Source organism: Anas platyrhynchos, chromosome Z (assembly GCF_047663525.1).
Source record: "Anas platyrhynchos isolate ZD024472 breed Pekin duck chromosome Z, IASCAAS_PekinDuck_T2T, whole genome shotgun sequence".
Taxonomy (NCBI): domain Eukaryota; kingdom Metazoa; phylum Chordata; class Aves; order Anseriformes; family Anatidae; genus Anas; species Anas platyrhynchos.
Genome location: NC_092621.1, coordinates 28,345,278 through 28,362,377, shown reverse-complemented (window position 1 = coordinate 28,362,377; position 17,100 = coordinate 28,345,278). Strand labels below are relative to the sequence as shown.

Genomic DNA, 17,100 nt, shown 5'->3' with positions numbered 1-17,100 from the left:
ACCGAAATGTCAGAGAGGCATAATCATTTAACAGTGCAGGTACTCACATTCTCGAGTTAACCAAAGCAAACCACTGCTCCTTAGTCACCTCATACTCGAATGCGGCTGAACATGTGGTCAAACTTGCCAAAATATTCAAGTAACATACGCAGCTTAGCAGTCCGTAACAAGTCTTTCTAGTTCTTTTTCCTGTTGCTGATTGATTCAGCCAGTGAAGAAAACACCACCCCAGAAGTTTGTCTTTCCACTCTTAGAGCTCCATGCAATTAAGCAGCTTGCTTCAGTACCTCCAACGCCCAAATCAGCTCCTGCTCATCCAAAGGCATTCTCTCCCAGACAGCTCAGCAGGATAACAAATCACACGTATTTGCAGCCCAATAGTTTGTCCATTATGAAATGCTAAGGATTTGGAGACGCAGGCGTACATAGCTGCACACATAGCTGCATGTTAGAACGCTGGCCTGAAGGGTTTGTAAAGCCAACAAGTCCTGACAGCCTCTGCAAAATGTTGTCCAATTTCGTTTTGAATTAAATACTTGCAATTCATTATAGCGTCTTTCTGCGATTAAGGGAACAAACAGCTTCTATCCTGCAAGAAGTCTTGTTTGCATAACAATCCTGAAACTAAAACTTCATCTTGCATTAACACATCCCCTGTACAAACATTTAGCTTTTTTACACTTAAATATCGTATATAAACTTTTCCATTAAACAGTCCTACTGCAGGGGGAAAAATTAGTAAACCAATCAGTAACAGTTCATGCACAACTTTTCCTTCCTTCTAAGCAGAGGAAATTGTTCTGCATGACTTAAGTTTAAAGCATACTACTAAAAAAAAAAGGCAAATTATATGGGGAGTAGAGGGGGACAAGAAATAAGCAGCTATGGGTGAGTCACACAACAGACATTTTGAAGTCTCCCTTCTCAAAAAGATTACAAAAGAATAGAGTTTTTTTAGAGAATGTTACCTCTAATTATATAAAAGTATGGAATGGTAATGGAGGAGGGAGAAAACATCCTTTTTCAAGACTTAGTAGCATTGGTAAATTCAGTCTTGAATCAGCAATAGAAAATGGTAACTTCAATATTTTCGTATAATTCCCACTGGCCTTTAAAAAGAGATTCCTTGTTTTGCTTAATTGCAGATAATGAGACTCCATATTTCTAATTTCCCACACCCAAAATACTTTAATCTCTTGCACTAATTATAAAAATTCTATAGTGAGCATATCCAATAATTTAGGATTAGTTTCCATGACAGAACATACTTGCTAATGAGGCCGGTGCTAAAATCTTCCAGATAAGCCAATTTTTAACATTTACGTGTCAGGATCCAGTGAATATAATTTGAACATGAACCTTAGCAATAAAAAAAGCTGAAGTTTTTGTACATACGCATAACAAAAGAGGTATTTAATGTTCTTCTTCAGGATGTTTAGATTGATCCCAGCCACCCCAGCCTGTATTGATAAATCCATTTCCCACCATACCTACATTAAGAGGTCTCAAAAGAGCACACACAAGCTCCTGCCATGCACTTGAAATTTTCCATATAATCCCCCTGTAGATGCCTGGGCTTTAGTGGGCTGAAGTTATGTTTGGGTAGCGATCAGGAGAACAGGAAAATATTGACACAACTGCAAGAGGAACACCACTACCGCACTTTTATCGGTCATTCTGCAATCTCTGCCCTTTCCTGACCTACGAGGCCTTCTCAGCAACCTTTGAACATGACAAGCAATCTGCTTCAGAGTATCACCCAACCAAAACAGACATCTCAGTAGCTTCTTGAAATAATGAAAAACTCCTCTTGACATTGCTTGCTTAGAACCAACAGAGTAAATTAAAATTAGCCAAACCCATAGGGGTGATCAGGATGGGCTGCATATTCAATGCAAAAGAACTGGTTAATCTCACAAAGCAGCTATGGGCACTAGATAACCACCAGACAACCTCTTACAGTACACCCCCAGGCCTCTCCGAGTCTGGTTTAAGCCTGTGTAGGTCCATGGAAGTGGATGGTGCTTCATGCTGACAGACTGAGATGCCATCCCTTGCACATTTGCAAACAAATTTCCACATTTTAAACATATAAATGTTTAATTTTTGTTTTTAACAAAAACATATAACATATGTTTTTATATAACATAACATATAAATGTTTTAATTTTTTAAATGTTTAATTAAACATATAAATGTTTAACCTATAGAATATAGGTTATTGGGTGGATGGGGACATAGGGGTAGGATGGACAGACCCTGGTTGACCAGGAAATTACTTTTCAGTGTTTAGTTTTGACTGCTGCTGCTTCCCCTTTCTGCTGCTTTCACAATGTAAGGAAAAGGCAAGCCAGAAAATGTAATGATCCGAAGTGGGAAAAGCATTCCCAATTAGTTACCTGCAGCACTGCCGTTAGTATTTGCTGGGTAGGCCATGTCTGCTCAGTGACACATCCAGAGCAAGGTTGTTAGCTGTCATGCAAATGTCATGCATCAAGTCCAACCAGACATGCAACCTGAAACAAATGAGAAGAAGGCAGTTAAAAATGTGCAGTTTTAGAAGTTAAGTGCATTAAGCAGTGGATATTTTCAAGTGTTAAAGTCTCACCTTCAGTACAAATTTAACCACAGCAGTCACTCACATTGTATTTCTCTTAATAAGCCTCAGCTCTCACATAACCCAGAGCTACCTTTTTTTTTTTTTTTTTTTTTTTTTTTTCCCCCTACCCTGAGCTTTTCAGCTTTCTTCTCTAGCTTCCTTTGTACCACAACAGATTCCTCCAATTTGCTGGCATACATGAAGTTTCAGACAATCCTGTGGCTTATAGAAATGGGATTAGAGGGTGCTAAGTAAAGGGCACTTACAGAAGAGCTGCTACCACATCTGTACCAATGCAGCTGCATCAGTGCTGGACTGGTTATCCTTTCTAAGCTCTGGTGTCCCCACAGCAGAAGTGAGGGTAGAAGATAAGCACCATAGAGACATCCAAGGCAAGCCTGAGCATCCCTGTGCCATGATAAACCACTTGGCTGATGGCTACCATGTGGAACCAGCATACTGACACGGGGGGCCCAGAGCTGGCACGGACTCCAGGCCTGGAAGATGCACAACTACCTGCAACACCCATCCCTTGCAGGTCTCTGTGGTAACACCTCTGATATTCACATGCTTTGTTTTCAGCACCCATGCAACAGACTCAGCAGGGGCCCGTGAGCTCCATCCATGGGGAGCTGCATGGAGAGGCAGAGCCTGCCTGAAGCTCAGGCTGCAGGTGCACGGAGAAGACGCTGCTGCCCTGGGTGGGTGGATGCAGAACAGAAGCCAAACAAGAGGTAGAAGCAAAACTGGCAGCAGTTTTGCAGCTACCTGGCTGCCAGTTAGCTCTGCAAGGCCAGCCTTGCTGGGTCCTTAGCAGGGTTCCTGCTACTCCTCTCCTGCCCACTGCAAAGCAGTCTGCTTGCAGCCCTTATCCTCAGACCAACAGAATTTAACTCAGCCTGTACTGCTGAGAAGCTTCCTCTTGGCTCCAGTTCAAGCTTTCTACAGTCCAAACAGCATTTAGCTTTTTTGACTCAAAGATGGAGCTCATGTGTATCAAGAACACCCTGCTTCTATGATCCCAGTCTGACTTACTCTGACAGGTCCTTGACAAACCTGTCACATTTTTCCAATTATATTTGATTTGGCTCTGACAGTATGTGCATGGAAGTATTTAAGAGGTAAGCAGATTAGCCAAGGAATAGAAAATCCAGAAAAGAATTAGTGCGAACAATGTGCATGCTGAGTCAAAGATACACCAGCTGACAGAGAAGCCAGTTGTCTCTCACAAGTGACAGCACTCCATCACAAGGGATGACACAGCTTAGCTCTCCCCTTCTGGGAACACAATTACAAATCACTACATTTCTAATACAATCTTGACATTAATTTTCCAAGAATGCAGAAAGACCTCCATTGCAACTCGTCCTCTCCAAGCTCCAACATATTTTTCTTTTCTTAATTTACAATCTCTTGCTGAAAGAATGGCAGGGACACAGAGGTGTCAAGAAGACCATATCAGCAAAAACCTACAAACAGAATAAAATATAACATAAAAGCAGGCATCCAACACAGCCAAAGTGGCCCACCACAAGATCACAGGCATAACATTAATATCAGATTTCTGGAACAATGAGGTATGGTTAAAAAGAATAGTAAAGCACATATCTGGCTGTGTTTGCAGCCAGGATCAAAGTCTGAAATCTGCTTTTAGCAAAATATTAACTACTTCCTTCCAAAGCATTAAATTCTAAAGCATTGTTCCTGTTTCTGCCACTGCAGTCAGGAGATAAGGTGATGCTTTATGTTCACAATAGGTAAATTCACTGAGTCTCAGTGAATGTCTAATGAAAAAAATGCCATCGATTTCTTTCTCTGATAAGCTTCTCGGGACGACCACTGTCTCAGGACAGACTGCACTTAGAGGGACAGCAGACACTACCAGCAGTGCACTGAAGGGTAGACAGAGCTGAATTAATTCACCTACTTTAATTTGTTTAACGTCACTGGGGCAGCAACAGGAGTGCTTCCCTACTTTCACTGTGTACGTTTACTGTATGTGGCTGCAGCACAAGGCTCGCACCACTGCAAAGCAAACAGAGAGGCAGATTAGGGTGCCCTCAGCGTGGGTGTAGCCCTTACTTTATCAGGCAACCTAATGTCCTGTCCATCCGCAACTTCCTATGTAACTGCAGCCAAAGAAAGCTCGAGAGACACTGCTGAGAAAACCCGACAAGGGGTTTGCATCCATCTGGCCATAGCCCTCCAGTGTCCTGCCTCAGCACTTCTGCTGGGCTGGATGTTGGCTAGCTCCCTGGGCTTACTCAGTGCACACCACAGCTGCACAGCTCCCAGTGCTTGTGCAGAGGGAGCCACATGCACCTGACCAGCTGGAAGGTGAGGAAATTTGGTACAAATGTTGGTTAGGTAGGCATCAGGTTAACATCATCTCCACTGAGTAAGGAATAATGGCTTTAAACTAAAAGATGATAGATTTAGGTTAAACATTAGGAAGAAAATCTTTATGCTGAGGATGGTGAGGCCCTGGCACAGGTTGCCCAGAGAAGCTGTGGATGCCCCATCCCTGGAGGTGCTCAAGGCCAGGCTGGATGGGGTTTTAAGCAACCTGGTCTGGTGGGAGGTGTCCCTGCCCATGGCAGGGGGGTGGAACTGGATAGGCTTTAGGGTCCCTTCCAACGCCAACCATTCTGTGTTTATATGAAGTCACGCTCTTAACCAACACCTATGTCCAACACTTCAGAGGCCAGGAGGCTGAGATGCCTTCTTCCTTCCCACTGGCAGACTAGGTAGGGTTGTCTTATACTCCCCATAACTTCTTAGGAAAACATCATTCGGTACTACATGAAAGGATTTTTTGTTTGGTCATTGTTTTTTGCTTTTGTTTTTTAAGTGTGCAGCTTCAGAGCTCTCTATTTGCTTCAGAAATACTAGTCACTATCAGAGGCATGCATGAGGAGAGCTTTCTAATAGCACGAAGCAAATGCAGTTGAGGTAAGAGTTGTCATAAAATTAATAAGACAGTGCTGAAAGCCAAAACAGGGCCTCAGGTCTACATTTTGTTGTGGCTTAAAGAAACATAATTGACCTAGAACAAACTCCCTTCTGGGTACACTTCTATTGGTTTCAAAGTTGTGCAGACTGAAGCACCTCTGTTATGATACACACTTACCTTTAGTTAAGGCAGTACTGCTTCTGAGCTTAAATTATGATTAATAAAATAATTTAGGAAGCAAATTCAGCCCAAGGTATACCAAAAACAGGAAAAAGAGAAAAAGATAGAGTCTAATAATTTACTACCTCACATAACTGAAATAATTTTGTTGTTGTTTTTGTTTTCTTGTGTATGGTTGCGGGTTTTTTGGATGAAATGCAATTAAAGTTTACAATCTGCTTATTAAACAACCATCAAAGTATGAAAAAAATCCAGCCTCACTCAGCAGACTCACAGAGGAAGGGAATTCATACCATTTTGAGCTGTAACATACAGAACTGAATTTCTGAAGCTTTACTGGCAAGTACATTGGCCACTTTTAGAAAGGTACTGCATGTGATTCCCCAGCAACACGCACCACAAGAGCTGCACTTCAATAGAAGCCTCTTGTGTGGGCAAGGCACAGGACAACACTGGAGGTCAGCTAAAACACAGAGGAAGAAAACAGACGGCTGTAACAAAGCGTGTTCTCCAGTGCAGACATCTCACCAAAAAAAAATAGAAGAGCTTATATATTCCCTTCCCAACTCTTTGACTTTTTGCCCATGTGTTTTTACATGCTCTCCCTATGCCTGCCTATGAATTGTGATTTACAGACCCTAGGGCAAATGCAAAACAAGCACAAACTAGCTATATGAAGAGTTATTGCTCAATGGAGCAGTTGTTTCAAGTGTTTTGAATTAGATATTCAAACTCTCTTCTGCCCTCAGGTTCCAAAGCAGAAACTTTACACACACATGATCCCCAGTTTCTACAAACTATCACGACACCCCAGCTTTTACAGGTTTTTCCAGAATGGTGATTCTTTAGGCAAATCATCAAGTCTACGTCCTAATCACAAGGGACAGGCACCTTGTTCCTCTTTGAGTTGCATCTCATTGGGTCACCTACAGCTATGCTGGTATTCCTGAGCCAGAAATACCTAAGTATGCATCAGTCCTGACATCTCCACAGCAGAGCTGCAGACACAGAATCACAGACTTCACAGAAAATCCAGGCTCCCACCAATGTTAGCAAGAATGCTTTCAGCCAGAAAAACATTGAAGTTAAATCTAAGAGCAGTTGTAGAATGACAGAGGGGCAACACTTAGTGGAAAAGAAAGATAACTCAGCACTTAACTCAGAAGAACAACCATGAAATTCTTTCTGTCCAGGTGCCACAGTCACTTATGGGAAATGGTGATGCACAAACGCTTGCTTGAGGGATTCAAGGAGACAGGCCTTGGCTTCCCAAGCAGCACAGCTTGAGGGTAAGTAGAGATGCGTACAACTTTTCTTTTTTCTCATGGCATGCATGGACTGATAAGGCTACATGGTCACATCAACCACTGAACACAGGCTCCAGATCTAGAGATATCCTGAACCACTCATGAGTGAGTATGGCTAGGACACCAAGATGCTACTATTTAAGATTTGGATTAAGAGCTGTGGGATTCAAAGGTACTGGCTCCCAGGTGCTCAGATGGACTCACTCAGAGGCCAGAGGATGGGCCCAGGAAAGAAAGCATCTCTGTAATCCTGCCCAGCAAGCACAAAGAAGATTCAGTAGGCCTGGGATGGATGGATTTGACAGAGCAAATTGACCCACAAGATGCAACAATTCAGAACTGGTAGTGCTCCATTTTTGCTATAGATCAGTGCAACAAAACTGCTACCTGACACTTCCCTCTCACATGTGGGTCGTCCTGGCAGTAAAACTCGCCTAGTTTCATTCTACAAGACACAGATAACATTTGCAAAGAAGAGCCAAGACACATGCAAAATCCATCTAAACACATGGATGGTAATTTCTTTAGCTGCAACAGGAAAATGGCACTAGAAATCCCCCCTCCTGCTCAGCCAGAGGGGCAAGCACTTTCCAAAGTTGTGAGGCTCTACAGGAAATTGGAACATCTGCAACTTAATTCACATTCTCAACCAAATACGCCAGGTGCAATTTAAATGAAGCAAGGGCTGGAGCCAGCAGCAGCAAAAGAGAAAGTATGTGGGGAGTTGGTCTGTGGTTGGTATCTACCCTGGGAGAATGACTGCGTAGATCACTGATAGTCTCTTTTCAATCCTACCCCTACTGTGTTTGGGTTCTTTTTATCCATATGTTTATCGGTACAGGTGGCAAATAAATAGAGAGGCAAGGCTTGTAAGGAAGAAGAAGTCATTTTTGTTGTTGTTGTTCTTCTTTATGATTAGATAAAGCTAAAAACCAGGTAAGAATGCAAGTGCGTGAGCTTCTTTTTATTTTTTTCTTTTTAGGTCAGACACAAAGCAGTCTATTTTGAGGTAAGTGTAGACTGGGAACAATTTTAAGTTTCACTTAATTATGTAACAATTAACCCATTCACATGCTTTCCAAAGATAATGTCTTTTTAATGTTGCTATCCACATCACAAGCAAAGCTGTGCAACTTCAGTTCCTGCTTAAATCTCACTAACTTAGCAAAATAAATCACTAACACGGGCTGCTTTGCCTAGGCCACCCTAGAATCCTGCAGATTCTCTCAGGCAGCAGTCTGTTGTGATTCAGTCTATGCTATCAACAGTGATTATTGTTCCTATGGACAGTATAATAGGCAGTTGATTTTGGACTGCATTTAAGCAGGCAACCAAAAAAAATAAAAATAAAAATTAAGCCGTCTCACAATGGTATCCTTTTTTTTTTTTTTTTTTTTTCCCCAGAGGATCTGCAGTAAGATGGCGGTAAAAGAAGCCTTGTAAATCCTTTCAGCAGGCAAGTTAATTACAAGATATGGCTACAGACAGCATGAATTTACCTGCCTGCCTTCTTCACTCACTCCACTTACAGCACTGGCCTGTACAAGGTCTCTTAACAGCAGAGCTTTAGGCAAAAGCTGAGCTAAGCTCTGTTAAGAAGAGTGATGGCTCAGAGCATCTGGGACCTGAGTCAGCGATCTGGAGAAAACAGTGAGTGATCCTAGCGAGGGCACATGTTTCTGTCCCATCACAAATACAAATAAACAAACAAATAAGACAAACAAATCAAATCTTTGTTGCTCTTGAACAGCAAATTCCCAGCCAACACAACGTCTCAGGCTAGATTGGAATTAACCATTGGTCACCTTCATCAGTATGTCCTATACTGTCTTTCCCTCACCTAAGCAGGCTTGCATTAAGAGGTCTGCCCTCCTTGTTATTTCTGCAAGCAGAGAAAAAATTTAAAACCTTCACTAACATTGAGGTCTTAGGGGTTTTCTTTTGCATACTTGGAAACGGTCTCCTCCTGGTCTCCTGGTCTGAGATTCTGCTTCATCCTTCCAAACCACCTACATACTGCTCAGGAGCAGGGCTTTACCGAGCTGCTTTCAATACAGATGCCATGGAAAACAGATGTATATGAGAATCTTTCAAAGACACGTGATCCTTATAGCCACCCAGTGATTTTCTGAATTTCCCCCAGTATTGATTTGTCACCTTCGTTAACAATGACAGCAGCACTCTATTGCCAGCTGTTGGATTTTGGCCTCCCTTCAGACGGAATTAACCCAAGCAGGCCTGAAGAATCCAGAAAAGAAATCAGCTGTTCTAAACAAGCCACTCACTGGCTTGCTCATAGCAAGCAACAAGGGAAGGATTTCAAAATAGCACCCAGCAGACACAGATATAATGAGCATATCATGAGGAAGGTCAAATGGTCCATCCAGACTATCTTATTTTCAACAGTGGCAACACGAGATACTATTTAAAGACAGTACACCCATCCCTGATGACAAATTACTATCCATACTTTTTGTGCTCTCCCAGCACCCAGAGTTGGTCTTGTGTGGATTTGGAATTTCAGAAGGTATAATTATACTTCATTTCAATTCCATGTTAAGCTTCTGCGAATTTGTTTAGTACCCGTCTGGTACTGCTAATAACACCAGCCCCTGCTGCCTCATGGAGCAGAAAGCTCCACTGCATAAAGAAATACTTTCTTTCCTGTCTTAAACTGATGTCCTATGGACTTTACTGAGTGCCTCCAAATTCTTGCTCTGCTGGACTCTATGAACGTCAGTGCAGATTCATCCTACCCAGCCTCTCAGTTTCTTTACCAACCTCAATATTCTCTCACAGATCACATGCCAGCTCCATTCCCAGATCATTTTACTTACCTGATTTGTACCTTTTGTACTAACCATGTAGGAGACACCCCTGTCATGAACAGCCCCTTACTAAAAAACTGTCTCCAAGAATAATCTTATAAAATGAGGCAGAGTACATCTGATACTTTTCTTAGCATATCCAAGCTTGGTCATAGCACCGAGGCAATGCAATACACAGGAAGGAAAACCTCAGTTTTAGTTATTTTTGTCAAGGAAGTAAAGAGCTGAAACAAAACAGAACTTACATGAGCAGCTTTACCTAGGTCAGATGCAGCCCCACAAAGTTTCCACCTGGGCCTCAGGTAGGCCTAATGGACTTTAGGTAAGGACACCTGTTCTCTGAGGTCCACCAGGCCCAGTGTCACCCAGGAGTGACAGTATTCTCTACTAGGAGAAATGTGCATTGCTAAAAGGAAGTTGTTGTATGGATCACACACATTATAGGTGGCATGCTTTTGTCACTCCTGACAAAGACAACACCCCATCTGTGCAGAACTGAGCTAAACTCTTTTTGCTTTGTCCAGTCTGCTGACTTGGTGGCCCAGGTCCAACATGCAGGAGTGTGATCTTCCTTCAGCTGCTGTGAGCCCAAACACAAGACAGGTCTGTTTGGATGGCACCCATCAACCAGCTCTGCAAGGCCCACACACCCAGCAGCCTGCAGAAGCTCTCGTGGCACCCTTCTGTTCTGAAAATCACTCCTGACAACGTTACTTTCATCACATTACATTACAGAAGCAAAAAAACTTTCCGAAGGCTGCACAGTGTTGTAACTCAGAAACCAATTTCTGTTTATGTCAGAGCAAAAACATATCAGCTAGAAAAAGAAACAATCTAGAGTTGAAAAAACAACTTTTTTTTTATACCTGAAATTCCTAACGCATGATGTGGAAGACACTCCCTTTGGTTTATGCCAATGAATAATGAGTCACATGAAAGCACATGAATTCAGGCTGGTACAATATCGTTATAGGTTGTAATGCTTGCTGTGACAAGGAGCCCAAGGGATGCAACTGGGCTATCCACATTTTTTTTTTTTGTGCAGTGAAGTGGGAGGGATGAGAGTTTTAAGATCTGAGGCAGATCAATTTGATCAAGAGAGAAACAAAACAACATGCATGTTGAGCAGTGTTTTCCTCTGCCATGACAAAGACATTAATCCAGCACCAATAACAAATAAAAAGGCTTCCAAAACAAGTGTTAAGTTATGAGCGGAATGAATGCATGTTGTAGATTATGCATACGTTAGCTGCTGAATACTTTTGGCCTTTTCAGCTTCCCAGTGTTGACAACACTGGAGCTGCTGTGCCTGGCACAAGAAGCAGTTGCACTTTCTTCTCTACAGCATGTACATGAACTACCAAAGTAGTCCGTGATTTTATAGGCTGTGTATCAGGAAAATGTTCTGCACCAGGAGGGTGGTCGGGCACTGGAACAGGCTCTCCAGGGCAGTGGTCATGACACTGTCTGCTGAAGTTCAAGAGGCATTTGGACAATGCTCTCAGACACATGGTCTGATTTTGGGTGGTCCTTTGGGAACCCAGGAGTTGGACTTGATTATTCTTGTGGGTCCCTTCCAACTCAGGATATTCCATAACTCTACCAGTCACATCTGTTCACTCAGGGGTGCAGGACAAAGTGGCATCCTTTCCACAATCTTGGCCTGATCATTAAAAGTTGTATAATGGTTATAAAAACACATGTGCAGATCCCACTACTTTGAAGCTTGCTTATTTAAAAGGTAGATAAACTTAAAGGTTGACAAGGTGAAAGCACCCATCAAGGATGTTTATGAACAGCTCATGAAATGCACTATAATCTCATTTAGGCTTTGCTTTTAAGACAAGCTGTAAGGATTTAATGCACAACCTCTGGTAAATAGACAAATTTAACACTTTTCTAAAGTATCCAAGTATTTAGTTTTCAGTTATACTTCATGAGCAGGGGCATACACATGAAATGCATTCAGAAGTAGACAGCCAAATCTCTGTCCCTTCTGATTTTAGGTCTGAGATGCTATACATAGAGTGACTAGAAATCTGCTATGATAAATGGGTGACATGCATGGCAGCCATGATGCTGCAGGACAGTTGCTGACTTGTGTCCAGCAGCATTTGCCCACATCGCTCTTCCATGGTGGCACACAGCTGAAGGCGTATCTTTATGTGAGAGAACTCCTATAGCAGATAAGCTTTGTCCTCATCTAGCCCTAAGCACTGCTACCTGTCCCAAGCAAAGACCCCAAATCCTGGCAGTTCTTTCTATGACACACTCCTTTGCCACTAATAATGGCACTGTGAACTTCAGTATCAACCAGTCCTTACTCTACAGATTTTTATTTTATTTTTTTTCCCACACCAAAAATGGAATAATTTAGGGGCATGGAGACAATATTCCCTGGGACCCACTTTTCCTTCATCACTGTTTGCAACAGAGGCCTGTGAAGTCCTACTCTCCATGCAAGACTACAGTCCATGCCACCAACATCCACCACTACTAAATGCTAGGCTACTCCTACAGCCTCAAAGATAAAAAGTTCCTTCCAAAACACAGAGGAACCCTACCTCCCTGCAACTATTCCTGTCACTGAGACAGCAAGCACACAGTATTCTCTTGGCTGGGGAACCCAATCGAGACATCCTGCAAGTTGCTTCATCTCAGGGGCATGCAGGCTTCTTGGGTTCCTCTTCAAGAGCCATCTCCAGACCACACCACACCTGCACACTCCAGTGGCAAGGACACAGGATCTCACAGCAGCAAAAACTCATCAACCATCCCACCACACACAAAATTTCCTCTTGTTGCTGAGAGTGCATCAAGCCATTGAGCCTAGCTAACTCTTTGACCTGGAGCTAGGATGAACCAACCGGAGACCGACCAGAAGCACTGCAGCTGAGCGCAGTGGAGGCAGGCTGGCTGGGTGTTTTCAAACACTTCCTGTTCAACAGCTCACTGAAAAAGACTTTTCAGTCTTGTGCAAGCGTTGCACTGTCACTGCCTTGCATCCAGCCAAAATCATCATGCTACAAGTGGCCACCTGCAGAGCACTTACCCACCCAAAGGAGGGGATCACAAGCTGGGGCAAGGCACATGTTCTGTGGAGGGGTGTTCCTATCTGCTGGCTTGTGAAACCAAGGTTAGAGCAACCTGCTCCTAATGCTTGGGGACTCTGTCATTTAGGAGCGGTGTCCACGTGCATTCAGGTCTTCAACTGTTCAGACATACTTAGTACTACTGCCATATGCAAGACTGTGGCCTGCAGCACTGGAACTTATTTTTGCACAAGTCAGCCACATCCCAATAATCTCAGCTTTCATTTAAAGTGACTCTCAGACAAAGTGACATCTCAGCAGTGACATGAGCAGACACACTTTACAAACAAGGGCCCCTCTATAACTTAGGGCGCACATGCCAAGCTAGAATTAAATCTGTAATTCCTAAAATGATGTATGGATTTGAAAGTCCTATAACCCTGAGATAGCAGATCAAGTTCAGCATAAACTGACAAAAAGCATACCTTTCTATGTAAATGCATAGATACGTTACCTTTACAATTTTTTTTCAGTTGATTTTATTATTGGATAACAGCATATTAACACAGAAACAGTAAAAAAAAAAAAAAAAAAAAAAGTATCTCTAGCAGTCACCACAGGAGTACACAGATACAAATAGAGAGCATTTTATCTTTCTCCACTAAGTAAGTTCTGGGACAAATACTAATTTTTCTAAAGAGCAGAACAGCAGGACTGCCAATGAAATATTGCATCTTCCATGCAATTCACATTTCTCTGCAAAAGGCCACCTCAAGGTGGGAAGCTATGTGGCGTGTCTCAAAACTAAAACTAAGTCATATGTTCATAGCAAGAAAAGAATCACTTTCATGTTCAGGTATCTTATCTGGAGAGTAAAATTAGCCACTGCACTATTACCAATGCACTCCTCACACTATACCAGTGCCCCAATAGAGGTATCTCTGGTACCTCTTTCTTTGTTGAGATTATTCCCATGCCAGCTGCCTAAGAAGCTACATCACATTATCAAGCTCTTCCTACCCCCAGCACACAAAGATTGGTTATAAACTCCCCGGCTGAAAGACAGCCACATGCTGCCCAGAGAATGAACCAACACAGGACTGAAAGCAGATCCATCTGTCTTCTTCAAAGTATTGGGGGCGTGAAAAAAAAAAAAAGACAACTCATTACCTGTTTATAGCCCATCTCTCCCTCACTTTTTGCATAACCAAGAACGGAACAGCTAAATTTGAACAAGGTCTGTCCCAGCCAGGAAAAAAAAAAAGGCTTTTAGCTTTTAAATTTTATGTTCTAGTTTCCATGCCAATGCAGAACCTAAAGAGTTCTTCTGCATCCAGTGTAATTCCCTACAGAGCCGAATATTTGTAGATTATCTTTTATATTTTAAGCCTTGAGAAATGGTTAAAGGAGAAAATTTCTTGCCGGGCTTGTTCCAAGATTTGCTCAAGATCTTTCCCCCCTACCTAACTTACTTTCCACTGTTTCTGTCATCAAGGATACATGCACCTTACCCAGACTGAATTAGCCTTAATTTCCACCTGTTCCCATTCCTCAGAGCAGCAGATACAGTGCAAAAAAGCAAAGCAATATAATATAGTTAATATATTATTATTTTTATTGAGAGGGAAGAGAGTAGGCAACCAAAAATGTTACAAGGTGGCACAACATGTTAGGATTAAAGACCTTTGCAAGTACTTTTCCTACTATTACTTTTAATCTCGTAATTTTCTAAAACTATGTAATTAACATATGAGGAAATAACAAGTCCTACGCTTTGCTCCTCTCCTCTGTTCTGGAATGTCTTTTTTTCTTTTCCTTCATGATACAATAGCAAAATCAAGCACAGAAGTTATAACTGAACATCTATTGACACATTTATTGCTAATTATTACTTCATGCTCTGTCCTTCGGTTCTGACAATGTACATCTAGTAGCAAAGCATCGCCGAGAAAATGTACAAAAATGCAGCATGATGATTTTAGCCCACAGTGAAGTTCGAAAGCAGAAAAGGAGTACACTAGGCAAAAAGTTTCTTCAGGTAATCATTTCACTTTCCATTCCATATTTTTAAACAGCATTATGTTTCTTTTGTATATGTACTACATATTCTACATTTCTCTATTAAAAAAAAAAGCTGTTTAATTTAGAAAGGTTGTCACCAAGGTTGAAGCTCCCATCAACCATTTCTGCTGGGGAGGCACCTGACTGAGAAAAATATGCTTTGATTTTCAGCAAGTACAAAAGTGCAGAGTACAAAGGCTGTTACACATTACCTCCACAAATACAAAACTACTGGTATGAAATACTAGCTCGTTAATAGGATAACAACTTCTCCAGCACATTAAAGGGATATCTGCTTCATTCAAGTAGCCAGAAAAGTGGAAGGAAAGGGAGACAAAATACCAGACAATTCTACAGCAAAGTTTGTGGAAGAGAAATTGAGTAGTGAAATGTTGTACACAGTTTGAAATTCTTAAATCAGAGATTTAAAAATAAGAAGTATACTATGTTTATGTAATTAAATACAATTCAATCATTCATTTTTTGTTATATATTAATTATTTTACAGCCCATCTAGGATGGGGGAAAAAATAATACAAAAAAGATTAAAGTTACAGATGACATTCATACCTGAGGACATGAACAGATTGCAGTATGCTTCTTACCTGCTGCTGTCACACCGAATACTGACTGATATGAAAATAGGACATTACCAAGAATGAGAAAAGGCTAGCTAGGTCACGCATCAAAATAAAGTTCTTAAAGTGTGGAAGCCAGTATTAGTTCCCTTCTAAGTATAGCAAAAATTCATCATATGACAGCTCAGGCACATGAGCCCATAAGGACACACCGTCAAGCATTATTTTCATGAGCAGCTGTGATGTAAGGCATGCTCCTTACAGGCCAATTTTAAGAAAGATAACTGGCACGTAAGTAGCTAAACTCTTTTGGAATCTTCTTCAGTTTACCTTGTTTTGTCTCCTATCAAAACAATTAAGAGACTAGACAGCAAGCACCTAGCTTAGATCTACGCTGCTGGGTCAAGCCATAGCAAGCACCGTACATCTCCCAGACTGACATGCCAAGTCACCCTACATTCTTCACCATGAACTATGGCTGACAAAAATAAAAACAAAAACAAACAAAAAAGAACTGAAAGACTGCAAGCTTTACCCTTGAAGTCCTGTGGCTGAAGCATAAAATCTGACAGCTTTGTATGCATCTATATCTGCTCAACTAAAAACCAACTCAAAACTTGTTTTAAGAGTATTGTGGTATTTGCCTTTGGTGCATAAATCATGCAACAACAGTTGCTTCAGAATAATAACTAGGTAATTATGATTATTGCCAAGATTTGTAGGTTGTGGCATTAAAAAAAAAAAAAAAAAAAAGGTGGGGTAGGATTTAGCATGCTGCAGAGTATCACAAGGAAGTCACCAGCCCCTACCACATAATGGCATCTCAGACACCAGTGTACATTCTTAAGTAAGTGCAATAGAAAGAGTAAGTAAAGATTAACTTTTTGGTGAGCATTTTAACTACAAAACAGACTGAAGAATTTCAAAAGGCACTCAGTATTTACTGAGAAAGTTCATGGTGGAATTGCAGTACCAACAGGAAGACTTTCAAAGTGTACTTAGAAAACTACTGATAATTACAACAGGGAATCCCCAAGCACCAAGAGATGGGAATATCCCTCTCAGTTATCTAGTCAGCTACCAGGTGCAGGAAGAGAAGGACCATAAAAAGCTATTAAAACAAGTGGTTTTTTTCACTCCAACATTAACAGCAACATTTCTTGTTGCATAACGAATGGGATTTTTTTTAAGTAAGAGATGGTTTTTGACATGAGGGTTATAAAGATGTATAAATATTGAGGGCAGAAGCAAGTCCTGACTGACTTTCCACAGTGCCTCCTGCCTTTGCCTCCCCCTGAGCTCAGTGGGACATGCAAATGCTTGGCTCTTTGTGGCATGTGCAGCTGAGACTCCTCTCTGCTGAGACTGTGAGGCAGCTCGCCTTGTGCCTACAGCCACATGGAGCCTGTCTCCCTGTGTGTGGTGACCTACAGCTGCTCTGTTTGCACTCTCTTATGGCAGCATATTTTGGAGCTGGGCAGTTTTTAGCTCACATCCAAATAAGCACAGCTGTGTATGTGAGCGCTGCTCTATCACCTCCCCTATGGAAGCATTTTGCATGT

General features: G+C 41.8%; 1 protein-coding gene and 1 long non-coding RNA gene across 5 annotated transcripts in view; one reads left to right on the top strand and one right to left on the bottom strand.

Annotated features, from left to right (window-relative positions):
• KANK1 (KN motif and ankyrin repeat domains 1) overlaps nt 1-17,100 on the bottom strand; it is a 125,682-nt gene that overhangs the window by 47,635 nt on the left and 60,947 nt on the right. For all 4 annotated transcript variants that reach the window (XM_038170255.2, XM_072030828.1, XM_072030827.1 and 1 more), the window contains exon 3: nt 2,400-2,516. In XM_038170255.2, the coding sequence (XP_038026183.1) occupies nt 2,400-2,436 (37 nt within the window). In that variant the 5' untranslated portion in view covers nt 2,437-2,516. The remainder of the gene's footprint in view (nt 1-2,399; nt 2,517-17,100) is intronic.
• On the top strand, nt 6,922-9,086 carry LOC106014581 (uncharacterized). The gene is made up of 3 exons (XR_001185987.5): nt 6,922-7,021; nt 8,022-8,048; nt 8,444-9,086. It is a non-coding gene; the product is annotated as an uncharacterized lncRNA (long non-coding RNA).